The 13,049-nt window shown below is 34.8% G+C and overlaps 1 protein-coding gene across 1 annotated transcript in view; it reads right to left on the bottom strand.

Moving 5' to 3' along the window:
* LOC107708252 (hexokinase-2-like) overlaps positions 1 to 13,049 on the bottom strand; it is a 34,387-nt gene that overhangs the window by 16,623 nt on the left and 4,715 nt on the right. Inside the window, exons 4-8 of the mRNA XM_016512439.1 lie at positions 12,605 to 12,704; positions 10,707 to 10,890; positions 8,984 to 9,145; positions 3,351 to 3,475; positions 3,152 to 3,272 (exon numbers count right to left, since the gene is read on the bottom strand). Of these exons, the coding sequence (XP_016367925.1) occupies positions 3,152 to 3,272; positions 3,351 to 3,475; positions 8,984 to 9,145; positions 10,707 to 10,890; positions 12,605 to 12,704 (692 nt within the window). The remainder of the gene's footprint in view (positions 1 to 3,151; positions 3,273 to 3,350; positions 3,476 to 8,983; positions 9,146 to 10,706; positions 10,891 to 12,604; positions 12,705 to 13,049) is intronic.

Consider the following 13,049-nt stretch of genomic DNA (forward strand, 5'->3'; position numbering starts at 1 on the left):
AAAATAAAAAATAAAAAATAAAAAATAAAAAATAAAAAATAAAAAATAAAAAATAAAAAATAAAAAATAAAAAATAAAAAATAAAAAATAAAAAATAAAAAATAAAATAAAATAAAATAAAACCAGTCTTTTAAATCTATACTGATTCAGCCTAGAGGACAAAAAGTTTTTAACGTGATTCCATGTTAATATCCTTACTGTGAAGTGTTATTTTCAGATCGTATGATTTAATAACTCATTTAAATTAGCAGAAGTACATGAAACTGGAATGAAGATAGATTGCTTGGGGTATATTTAAATTGCCTGTGGCAAACAAAAAAAACATCTAACTGATGATAAATGGCTGATGATAAATAAAACGCATTTTGGTTTTAGGACAACTTTGATGAAAGGTTTTGATCCACTTCAAATGTTGACTACTGTATAATTTTATGTTTAGAGTATAATTCTGCAATTTATCTTTTAAAAGTCTAATGACGTGTACCGCTTAATATTTATTAAATATTATTATATAATATTTATACTTATTATATATTATCCATCCATCCAGTATACATACATTTTATATGTAAATTATAATTTTATAATAAATTATAATTTTATAATAAATTATAATTTTATAATTTACTAATTTTGTATTATAAGCAGAGCTGGGTAGATTACTTACAAATTGCAATCCGTTAATGATTACAGATCCGTTAAATTACATGACAAAAATGTTAGTGATTTTTACATTGATATAAAAATACAAAAATTAAGAAAACATATTCCATTTATTGTTATTAACAACATGAAGTGTTGGATTTGTGAGTTTAATGAAAGCTAATAACTAATTAAATGTTGCATTAAAATAAATAATTTTAAAATCAATCAAAATAAAACATGTACTAAAAAATTTAATATTTTGTTTACCTGCATGTCATGTGACCATCAGAGAACCATGAACATATTATTAAATATATTTATTTTAAAATCTCAGGGATACTTCAAGTAAATATATTACGTGAAAGACGATCAGACTCCGCTTCGCGTCGTGGCCGCATCACCACCTCGGGTGTGCATTATTTTTCTAATAATTCAACGGCCCGTCGTCAATTATTCCTTACTTATTACCCAGCTCTGATTATAAGTATGCATGTGTGTGTGTGTGAGTGAGTGAGTGAGTGAGTGTGTGTGTGTGAGCGTGTGTGAGTGTGTGAGTGAGTGTCAGTGTGAGTGTGTGTGAGTGCGCGTGTGTGAGTGTGTGTGCGAGAGTGTGTGAGTGTGTGTGAGTGTGTGTGTGTGTGTGTGAGTGAGTGAGAGTGTGTGAGAGTGAGTGCGTGTGTGTGTGTGTATATATATATATATATATTTATTACACACACACACACGCATACTTATAATCAGATCTGGGTAATAACTGGTTACATGTAATCTGGATTACGTAATCAGATTCCAAAATTCACTCTCTGACAACATCCAGGAACAATCAGACTTTACAAATGAACTGATGAGCCGTCGTCCTCATTTGCTCCTATCTCAAATTTTGCCACAGTAATTGTTTTTGGCCAATTTGTAAACAAACTTTTTTCTAGCATTGTCAAATAAATTAGTAATAAGACATAAAAGTGCAGACAGAACGATCAGTGTTTTTGGAGTGTAAATCTTGTTTCAAGATTAACTTCGGAAGCTGCACAAAAAGCTCCTCAACAACCCACAAATACACGTTTACATCTCAAGCTGCGATCGCTTCATTTTCTTGTCAATCCAGCACAGGGAAATAAACAGAAACAGCAGGTTTTAGCCCGTCACCTTTTCAGTCGGGAAGCAAGAGAGAGCGAGATTCCAGGAAAAACTGTTAGTAAGTGTGATGAACCCTACAAAAGCAGAGTCTCGCTTCTCCTCACATGCTTGTCTCTAGTTTAACTGGATTTTTGACATGTTTAACTGTTAAACAAGTGCTAAAGTCTCATTTTAATTACAGCACTGGTGAGCAAGTTGAATTTTGTGCTTCAAAAGCATTACTGAAATGCATTTTCAACCATAGAGTAATGAGCTTTTGAGTGTTTTGTTGAGTCTGAACAACCGAGTGCTGGAAATCTAACATTTACCATACATTAGAGCCGTAACATGGTATTCTTTATACTGTACAGTGGAATGCTATGTAAATACCATTATATATGAATATGGTAATCATGTACACTACCAGTCAAAAAATTTTGAACAGTAAGATTTTTTATGTTTTTAAAGAAGTCACCAAACCTGCATTTATTTGATCCAAAGTACAGCAAAAACGGTAAAATTGTGAAATATTTTTACTATTTAAAATAACTGCTTTCTATGTGAATATGTGTTAAACTGTAATTTATTCCTGTGATGCGCAGCTGTATTTTCAGCATCATTACTCCAGTCTTCAGTGTCACATGATCTTCAGAAATCAGTATAATATGCTGATTTGCTGCTCAAGAAACATTATTATTATTCTTATCGATATTTAAAACAGTTGAGTACATTCTTTTCAGGATTCTTTAATGAATAGAAAGATCCAAAGATCAGCATTTATCTGAAATAAAAATCTTCTGTAACATTATTCACTATACCATTCAGAAGCTTGGAGTCAGTATCATTTTATAATTTGTTTGGAAAAGAAATTATAGAAATGAATACTTTTATTTTGCAAGGATGCTTTAAATTGATCAAAAGTGATGATAAAGACATTTATAATGTTACAAAAGATTTCTATTTCAGATAAACGCTGTTCTTCTGAACTTTCTATTCATCAAAGAAACCTGAAAATTCTATTTTTTTCTGTTTTCAACATCATAATAATAATAAAAAATGTTTTTTTTGAGCAGCAAATCAGCATATTAGAATGATTTCTGAAGATCATGTGACACTGAAGACTGGAGTAATGATGCTGAAAATACAGCTTTGATCACAGAAATAAATTACAGTTTAACAGATATTCACATAGAAAACAGTTATTTTAAATAGTAAAAATATTTCACAATTTTACTGCTTTTGCTGTATTTCTGATCAAATAAATGCAGGCTTGGTGAACAGAAGAGACTTCTTTAAAAAACATTAAAAATCTTACTGTTCAAAAACTCTTGACTGGTCGTGTAGTGCTACAGAAAGCACACACTGGTTCTGGTTCTGGTTCTGGACTCACTGTGGGTGGTTCTTGTAGACCGATCCGTCCACGCCAACAGTGGTGCGCAGTCTCTCTGTGGCTTTGTTATCCCGGATCTGCCGCAGGACAGCTGCGAGCGCGGCGGCACAGAGATGAGCTGCTCGTGTCGAGACAATCAGTCTCTCTGTGGCTTTGTTATCCCGGATCTGCCGCAGGACAGCCGCGAGCGCGGCGGCACAGAGATGAGCTGCTCGTGTCGAGACAATCTGACACACTCTCTGTACGGCCACGCAGTCCTCCGGAGACGAGTCCAGCCCCAGTCCTCTCAAAACCTGCTCCGCTCTCAGCAGACCCTCGCTGCTCCTGCAGGACACAGAGCCCAAGCTTTGCACCAATATCTGCTTAAAGGTATGAATCCGTTCACTTTCATAGTTTTGAATGTTTCTTGGACAGTTGTATCGTTCTTCGGAGTTATAAATTCTTAGCTGTTATAAATTCACTGTAAACCACGGCTTCATGGGGATTACTGCTTTTATAAAACGGTTATTCCATATACGTAGTACTGTTTCACGAAATAAAACAGAGCAAATAAAGTGTAATGATATTAATAAAAACAGTATTCTTCCACCAAACAATGTAGCTCCTCAGAAACAGTTGTGGTTGCAACAAATTAGAATTTTTTTATACTAAAATTGCAACAATATTTCACTATAATACTGATTTTTTTTTTGTATTTGTGATCAAATAAATAAATGCATCCTTGTTGACCATAAGATAATTCTTTCAAAAACTAATAAAAAATAAAAAATAAACCTATAAAATAAAAATAAACCCTAAACATTTGAACGGATAAAAAAGATTTGATTTGGAGGTTCTCAGATCTAATCATATAAGAATGAAACAACCATCAGGCTTTATAGACAAACTTGTGAAGTGTGTTTCTATGTACTACTGTTGTTAAATCAAATGCTAAGACATTAAAACATTGAACTCTCCAATCAAATTGTTATGCTGATCTTATCTGTAATAAGAAAAAAAATATTTAAATTTTTCATGTTTTTAAAGAAGTTTCTTATGCTCATCAAATATGCATTTATTTGATCAAAAATACTGAAAAAATTTGATTTTGTGTAATATTATTGCAATTTAAAATAACAGTTTTCTATTTTAATATACTTTAATATATTATTTACACCTGTGATATGTTATGCATCATTACTCTAGCCTGTGATACTTTTGTCAGGATTCTTTGATAAATAAAAAGTTAAAATAAACAGTGTTTATTCAAAATAGAAATGCTGTGTTACAATATACACTACTATTCAAATGTTTGGGGTCAGTAAATTTTTTTTTTTTTTTAAAGAAATTAATACGTTTATTCCGTAAGGATGTGATAAATGAATAAAAAGTGATAGTAAAAGACTTATACTGTTAGAAAAGATTTCCATTTTGAATAAATGCTGTTATTTTTAACTTTTTATTCATCAAAGGATCAAAGAAAAAATATCACAGGTTCTAAAAAAATATTAAGCAGCGCAACAGTTTCAACACTGATAATAAATCAGCATATTATCATGTGGCACAGAAGACTGGAGTAATGATGCTGAAAATTCAGCTTTGCGTCACAGAAATAAATTATATTTTAAAGTATATTAAAATAGAAAACCAATATTAGAAATTGCAATAATATTTCACAATATAAAATTTTTTTCTGTATTTTTGATCAAATAAATGCAAAAACTCCAAAGAGTCTGATATCTGAACAGGTCTCATAATGCGTCATGTGTCAACGTAATGTCAACATTAATGCTAAACTCTAACCTTGAACTTCAAGGAATTTTTTGCACAAAAAAAATAAAGCATTTAGGTTATTTATAAACAATTTTTCATCTCAAAACTAGCAAAAAGTGGGGGTGCTCGTGAGCAAAGCATGGCGTAAGTCGCGTTTTTGAGAGCTCCAGCAGAAACTTAATTATTTCAAGAGCAATCGCAGAAATAATACATTCTAAAGGTCGGGTAAATGTGAGATACCGTTGATGCTTTAAAGACGACATCAAAAGATACTAATATGACAGCGAAACTCAGAAAATTCAAGTACGACGGTACCGGGAATTCGCGGCCTAGCGACTCGACTGGAAAGGGATCTGTCAACCAATCCAGCCAAACCCTCTTCTCTCGTCAAGGTGAACACGATGAAACTGACATGGACATAGATGTGTTGAAAACCGAAATCCTGACCTCCATAAGAGCAGAAATCGGTTCGATAATGCGATCGGAAATGAAAGCAGTTCTTGCAGAGGATTTCGACTATTTGAAAAACGAGTTACAAAAAATGAGGTCGGAAATAGCTAATAATGCATTAGCTATGCGCACCGAATTGGACAGAGTGAATGTTACAATAAAGGACGTAGAGGAAGGTCTGTCAGCATGGTCAGATGAAACTACAACACTGCAAACAAAGGTGACCAAACTTGAGAGCCAAGTGAAATTTCTCGAGGAGAGATGTGAAGATACAGAGGGAAGGATGAGGAGAAACAACGTCCGGATCGTGGGAGTGGCTGAAACTCCAGGCTCAAGTAATACGGCAGCGGTATCCAAATTGCTTCAAGAAGCGCTTAATATCGAAAGAGAACTACAGATTGACCGCTCCCACCGCAGCCTGACACCTAAACGACCAGGAGGAAATCCACGAGCCATAATTGTTCGCATGCACTATTATCAAGATCGAGAGGAGATTTTAAAGAAAGCACGAGAGATGGCGCCACTAAAGTTTAATGGACACCCAATAGCCATCTTCCCCGACTTCACAGCAAAGGTTGCAAAGGCTAGAGCAGCATTCACAGAGGTGAAAAAGCGTATCCACAACCGGCCAGACATTCGCTATGGATTCATCTATCCTGCCAAATTGCGGATCACATTAAATGGCGATCAAAGAGAATTCATTGACCCAGAGAAAGCCATGGCTTTTGTGATGAACACCATCACAACAAGTTCATAAAAACAGCACGGATGTAATCGTAGCTCCATGGGCTAGGGATTAATCATCGAGTGGATGAAGGACACAAAGACTAACATATGCAAAATAATGAATAATTATCCACCAGATTAAACTGATGAAAGTATGCATGTTTTTGGACTATAATTCTGTGGAGTAATGAATGATGGACTAATGGAAACTGTCACTGCCATGGTCAATAACAGAATGAGGGTAGGATAAATTACCTGTTTTCTAGAAAAATGTTGATGATTATGTTTAGCTAAGGCAGCAATAGTTTCTGCTTAAATCATTCTGAGTAAAATATGTCTCTGCTGGAGCTTAAGGGTATTTACATCTAACCCCTGTACTAGAATAGGCGAGTGTCATCGCCTATTATTAACCTTAGGATAGTAGCCTAAACACAGGCATATAGCCTAGAAACTCTTAGTTTGATTTAGTTTTCTTGATTTGTAAAGTGATATCTTTCCTACTTGTTAAATCCCATGTTCTCTTTGGGATGTGTTCATGCTTTGTTCTTGTTCTTCAGAGATCATGATAGGGACCAAAGATTGAGGTATGACAGTAACAGCAGTTTTATTTGCTCATACTTGGTTAGCAATCCTCCCCCCCCCCTTTTTTTTTTTTATACAGAGGCATATATACTCCTATATGTACACAAATGTATGTATTGTTACTCTCCTTAGACTTTTCATGCCTTCAGATTTATTATTGGTATCATATACAGGTCAATGGGTCCGTGTAAGGTAATAAGTTATAATATAAATGGCCTTCATAGCCCTATCAAAAGAAAAAAAATTCTCAATCAGCTGAGACAACTCCAAGAAATGCATTTATCAGATAGAGAACACAAAAAATTGACAAAGTCCTGGGCGGATAAGGCTTTTTATTCATCTCACAAATCAGGAAAAAGGAGAGGAGTCTGTATTTTAGTTCATAGAGGTTTGAACTTCACATCTACTACAGTTCATAAAGACACTGAAGGTAGATTTATTCTAGTAAATGGTATAATTGATGGTTTGGAGGTCTCATTCATGAATGTCTATGCCCCTAACGAAGATGATCCAGATTTTATAAATAAAATATTTAGGGTTATCTTGCAACACGGTAAAGGAATGCTCTTGCTGGGTGGAGATTTTAATTGTGTCATGTCACAATATATGGATAGACAACCATCTCCAAAGTCCCCTCTTCCTAAAATGAGTAAAATATTAGTTGGACAACTTAAAGAAACCGGGCTAGTGGATATATGGAGACAAAAGTTTCCCAATATGAAAGATTTTACTTTTTTCTCTACTAGGCATTCATCATATTCACGAATTGATTATTTATTTACGTCAATATCAGAACTACATAGAGTAACAGATATTACAATTTTGCCAATAACATTATCAGACCATGCTCCGTTGATGATGTCATGGGATTTAGGATTTAGACCAATATCCAGGCAATGGAGACTTAACATATCTTTACTCAATGATAATGCATTTATAGCATTTATAAAAAATGAATTACAATTCTACTTAGATACTTACACCACTCCAGATATATCACCACTAATATTGTGGGACTGTGCTAAAGCTTACTTACGAGGACGCATAATTGCTTTTGCCAGTGCGAAAAAAAAGGGAAAGAGAACATAAGCAGCAACAATTAGAAAATACTATTAGGAAATTGGAACAACAACATAAATGGACTACAACCCCTGTATTACTAACAGAATTGACTGTAGCACGTAGAGAATTAAATACATTACTTTCCAATGTAATGGAAGGCAGGCTAAGATTTGTCAAACAAAAATACTATGAATATGGTAACAGAGCTAGCAGACTGTTGGCTCTCCGCCTAAAGAAACAACAATCCACAAACTTTCTATCTTTGTACATTTTTTCAAATGTCGGCACCCCTATTGTCTATCTCTGACGTATAACTTTTATAGCATGCTCTAATAAAATAAAAAAAAGAGTAAAAAAAAAACTTGCAAAAAGTACCATGTTTTTGGTACAATGGATTTCAGACTTACCACTTTAGTATCATGGTATACCAAGTCAAAGCTGACTCTTAAAGTAGGCAATTAATTAAACATGTTTAACACATTAACTCAATATGACAGAATGTGAGACCAGTAAAGGGCACTGTTGCATAAATTTACACTATGCGTATCAGCTAAGCAAATTGCCAATTATAACAATTACATGTAGGCCTATTTACTGAAAGCATTATTTTTGGGAAAAAATTACGAGAATGATAATGATTACATATTTTATTATTTAATATTAAATAGACAGCCTAGAATATAATAACAAGTAGCATGCAATTTGTAAGCATTTGTAAGAAAAGGGCAATTTAAAAGAAATAGTTTACCAACAAATTAAAATCTGTTGATAATTTCCTCCCCTTCAGATAATCCCAGATTAGGATGAGTTTGTTTCTTCGTCAGATTTGGAGGAATGTAGCATTGCATCACTTGCTCTGCAGTGAATGGGTGCCGTCAGAATGAGAGTCCAAACAGCTGATAAAAACATCACAATAATCCACAGCACTCCAGTCCATCAGTTAACATCTGGAGAAGACAAAAGTTTTTTTTTTTTGCAAAAATGCATCTTTTGTCTTCTCCAGATGTTAACTGATGGACTGGAGCGGTCTGGATTATTGTGATGTTTTTATCAGCTCTCGTTCTGACGGCACCCATTCACTGCAGAGCAAGTGATGCAATGCCACATTCCTCCAAATCCAAAAATGTTCATTTTAGAGTGAACACTCCCTTTAAAAACAGGATTTAGCCATTTTATTTATTAACTTTATCAGTTTTAGCTTACTTCTGCCGCACTTTTTTTAGTATAGCAAGAAACACACAAGCACAAAAAGGTACTGACTTTTTATTCTCGATGGCAGAGACGAAGGAGGTCTGGAAGTGGCCAGTGGTGAGCAGATCTGGAGTGGTGTGTCCCTGGAAGAGCAGGCCGTCTTTAGCCATCTTCACCAGGATCAGTCTGACCAGCTCACCCATATACATCCCACTGATCATCTTCTCAAACCTGCACACAAACAAAGCATGCAGCACAGAGATAAGCACGATAAATATGCATGTTACGATGCATGCTGCAACCCATAAACCGGAGAGATCCCCAATCATCTTTATTCACTTCAGGGGGACGTCTCTGTAATCAGGGGTGTAGGAAATATTTGTGAAAAAAGGAGGAAATTATGATTATTATCTGGAGACGAGTCCTTGAAAGTAATTAATATAGAAGAGACAGGAGTCACTCGCAGTAAGATTTAATCTCGGCAAGTGTGACAAAAATATAAATAAAAATTGGATTTAAATCTTTAAAGGTGTCACGATATGGATTTTTTTTTTATTTAGGTTTACTCATAATGTTAATAAAGTTTTTTTGCACAAAAAAAAAAGTGGAAAAATTATTATTTTCAACCGGGCTCCTTTAAAGGGGTCATATGATGCTGCTAAAAAGAACATTATTTTGTGTATTTGGTGTAATGAAATGTGTTTATGCGGTTTAAGGTTCAAAAAACACATTATTTTCCACATACTGTACATTATTGTTTCTCCTCTATGCCCCGCCTTTCTGAAAAGCGTCGATTTTTACAAAGTGTATGTATTCATTTATTTATACAAACCTAAAACCTCACCATAAAAATTTATAATTTTGACCCATACAATGTATTGTTGGCTATTGCTACAAATATACCCCGGCGACTTAAGACTGCTTTTGTGCTCCAGGGTCACATATACTGCTATAAATAAACTGAAAAAAGTACAGTAAGTAATTGACGAGTTCATATTGTGCTTTACTGTAACTTTCCACATTGCTGTTAAGAGTTCTTATTTATGGGAAGAGAAAAACGTTTGCAGAACTTGATCTGGTCACAGTCTAAGCATTCATCGCCTCAGGGAGCAGATTATGCGAGAGAACAATAACATTGACTTGCAGCTGTAAAGAAACAGTGTATCCCCACTGATCTTCAGAAACCGGGATCTCTGGAGAGAAAAGCAGGAGGCTTCAGAGCAACTGAATTATTGGTATGTGCATGTTGTGCAAATCCAATAAGGCAATCAATTGCATAACTCCACCGCTGAGGGCATTTAAAGAGCTCGGCAACAAGCACTCGAAGCATGATGGGATTTGATTGAGCTTTCAAAGTGCTGCTTCTTAAATGAAAGCACCTGTGGAGTCACAATGACTAGGGTCAGGAGCTGCAGCTTTAAAACCCTTGAGACCTGTGAGTTCTGATCAGGCAATGCACAGTTAATGATGGCATAGGAGTTGATGTAATGACTCTTTGTAGCTACTACTACAGCAGGCACATATGTGGCCCTGGAGCACAAAAGCAGTCTTAAGTCGCTGGGGTATATTTGTAGCAATAGCCAACAATACATTGTATGGGTCAAATTTATAGATTTTTCTTTTATGCCAAAAGTCATTAGGATATTAAGTAAAGATCATGTTCCATGAAGATATTTTGTAAATTTCCTACTGTAAATATATCAAAACTTAATTTTTGATTAGTGATATGCATTGCTAAGAACTTCATTTGGACAACATTAAAGGTCTCTTAGCGGCTCTAACGGTCACTCACAGCTGTTTTCCAGGGTTGAGGGAGCCAGCGTCGATCTCTCGGTCGAATTCGGTGCGGATGTCGTCTAATGCACCGTCGTCGCCGAACGCACCCCACTCCATGTTCACGCACATGCGCCCTTCATCTCCATCCACCAGCTCCAGGTGACGCATCTCCTCCATGTAGCATGCATTGGTGCCCGTCCCTGTAAAACACACACACACACACACACACACACACACACACACCGATTTGTTTGCATTGAAGATTCCTGGAAATTCTGCTTGATGTTACATGTTGCATGCAAAACCATAACTGCACCCACATTAAAAATGTTTCACGCAAATAAATCAATTATAGCATGAAACTGCGAGTCACTTCAGTGGATTAGCAAAAACTATATTTTTCTAAAAGGTTACACTTTATTTTAAGGTGTCCTTGTTACAGTGTAATTATACATTTAAGTACTGAGTAATATTAATTAATATTATGACTGATGCATACGACTCGTGTCTCAAAGGTGTGGGATATTTTTATTGCTTTGTCTACAATGCATTTTTTTCTGTTAATATTCTACAGCAAATGCAAATAAGTAACGCAAACATTCTGCAATGCAACTCCTCTTTGAAACTACAGCCTGTTGGTTTTAAAGCACTGTGAAAAGCAACAGATTCCTTCTAATCCTACAATATTGTGTTCAAAGGTGCAGGCAGGGGAATTTACTTCATCTTCACGATGTTCAATTATATTTCAATTGTAGACTCAACAGTGGTCTGGCTCAGTGGGAAATGACAGGGTAAGCTTGTTTTATTAGCCCAGCTACCAGTAAAGCCTCCTGTAGTCTCTCAACACTGTCTTAGAAGCCAAAATAAACCAGGATTTTCCACATTTGCACGACAGTAATCATGATTAAGTACAGACTTCTTGTTCAGTTGCTATTATTTACTAAATATCAATTTAATAAACATTTTATTTACACATTATACACTTAAATTTCGGTATTAAAACTTATTTAAAACATTGTATTTTTTTTTTCTTTTCTTATAAAAGTTTATAAAAATGTATTACATTTAATGTAATTTATTCCTGTGAAAATTTCTTCATAGAAATAGAAAAAGAATAGAGCAAGGTAGTGTTATAGGCCTTTTTTTTGCTTTTGTTAATTGTATAATAAATAAAAACAAAACAAATATATAGAATAAAATAAAAATAGATTCTTTTTTTAAAGAAAACAAGCAGTAAACGAATAGAGTGCAAGTCTAAAAGGGGAATTTTTTTTAAAGAATAGAATTAGAATAGAGATTGCTAGAGTTAGAGGGTCAAATAAAGATGGAAGAGATGTGTTTTTAGCCGATTCTTGAAGATGGCTAAGGACTCAGCTGCTGAGAAGAATTTGGGTTTTTTTAATAGCCATAATTTTAAAATTTCTTTCCAAAAGAAAAAACTTCACTCCAGCTGTTTTCCCTCTGAAATACTCATTGGCTATATTTCCACTTACAGCTATAAATTTAGCTCTGTATTTGTTATCTAATGTGAGAGAGTGTTAAAATTATGTAGAAATTAGAGAGTGTAATAACGGAGGCTGCGCACAGCATATAAAGTTGTGAGAAAGACTGCTCCGGCCTCTATAATTACACACTATTGAGGAACAGGAATCAAAACAATTAGTTCATTTAGTGGAGTGTGAGAATTAGTATTGTGAAGATGCCACCAAAATCATTTAGGCCTGAACAGGCTATAAAATGCCTGAAATGTGTGCTCTTATATTCCCACAACCAATAACCCAAACAAGTGACAGAACAAAAGGTCTATGTTTGAATAAAGCACCTTTCACTCACAGTAAGCACACCTGACAGCATCACTGGCACGCTGGCTGATCTCAGCTTGTATACGAGTGCAAATGTAAGAGCGTGACTCACCGACGATGAGGCCGATCTCACAGTGATGGTCATCGTAGCCGCAGGTCATCATGGTGCCGACAGTGTCATTGATCACAGCCACAATGTCAATGTCAAAATCCTGCAGAGAAAAACATACATATATACACATATATACAGTATACACATATACATATATATATACACACACACCTTGCTACGTGTACTGCGTTAGGCTAACCGAGACTTGTCATTTGCACTTATATATTGTTGCTCTTTTGTTAGTTTTGACTGCTTTTATTGTCCTCATGTGTAAGTCACTTTGGATAAAAGTGTCTGTCTAATGACTAAATGTATATATATATATATATATATATATATGTAAATAGAATAGAAAGTGCTAGAGTTAGAGGGTCAAATAAAGGTGAATATATGTTATTATTTAAAAGCTGCTTGTGATGGGCTTTGGTTCATCATGTGACTTTCT

The sequence above is a fragment of the Sinocyclocheilus rhinocerous genome, unplaced genomic scaffold (genome assembly GCF_001515625.1).
Source record: "Sinocyclocheilus rhinocerous isolate Xijiao unplaced genomic scaffold, SAMN03320098_v1.1 scaffold1436, whole genome shotgun sequence".
NCBI classification, from domain to species: Eukaryota; Metazoa; Chordata; class Actinopteri; order Cypriniformes; family Cyprinidae; genus Sinocyclocheilus; species Sinocyclocheilus rhinocerous.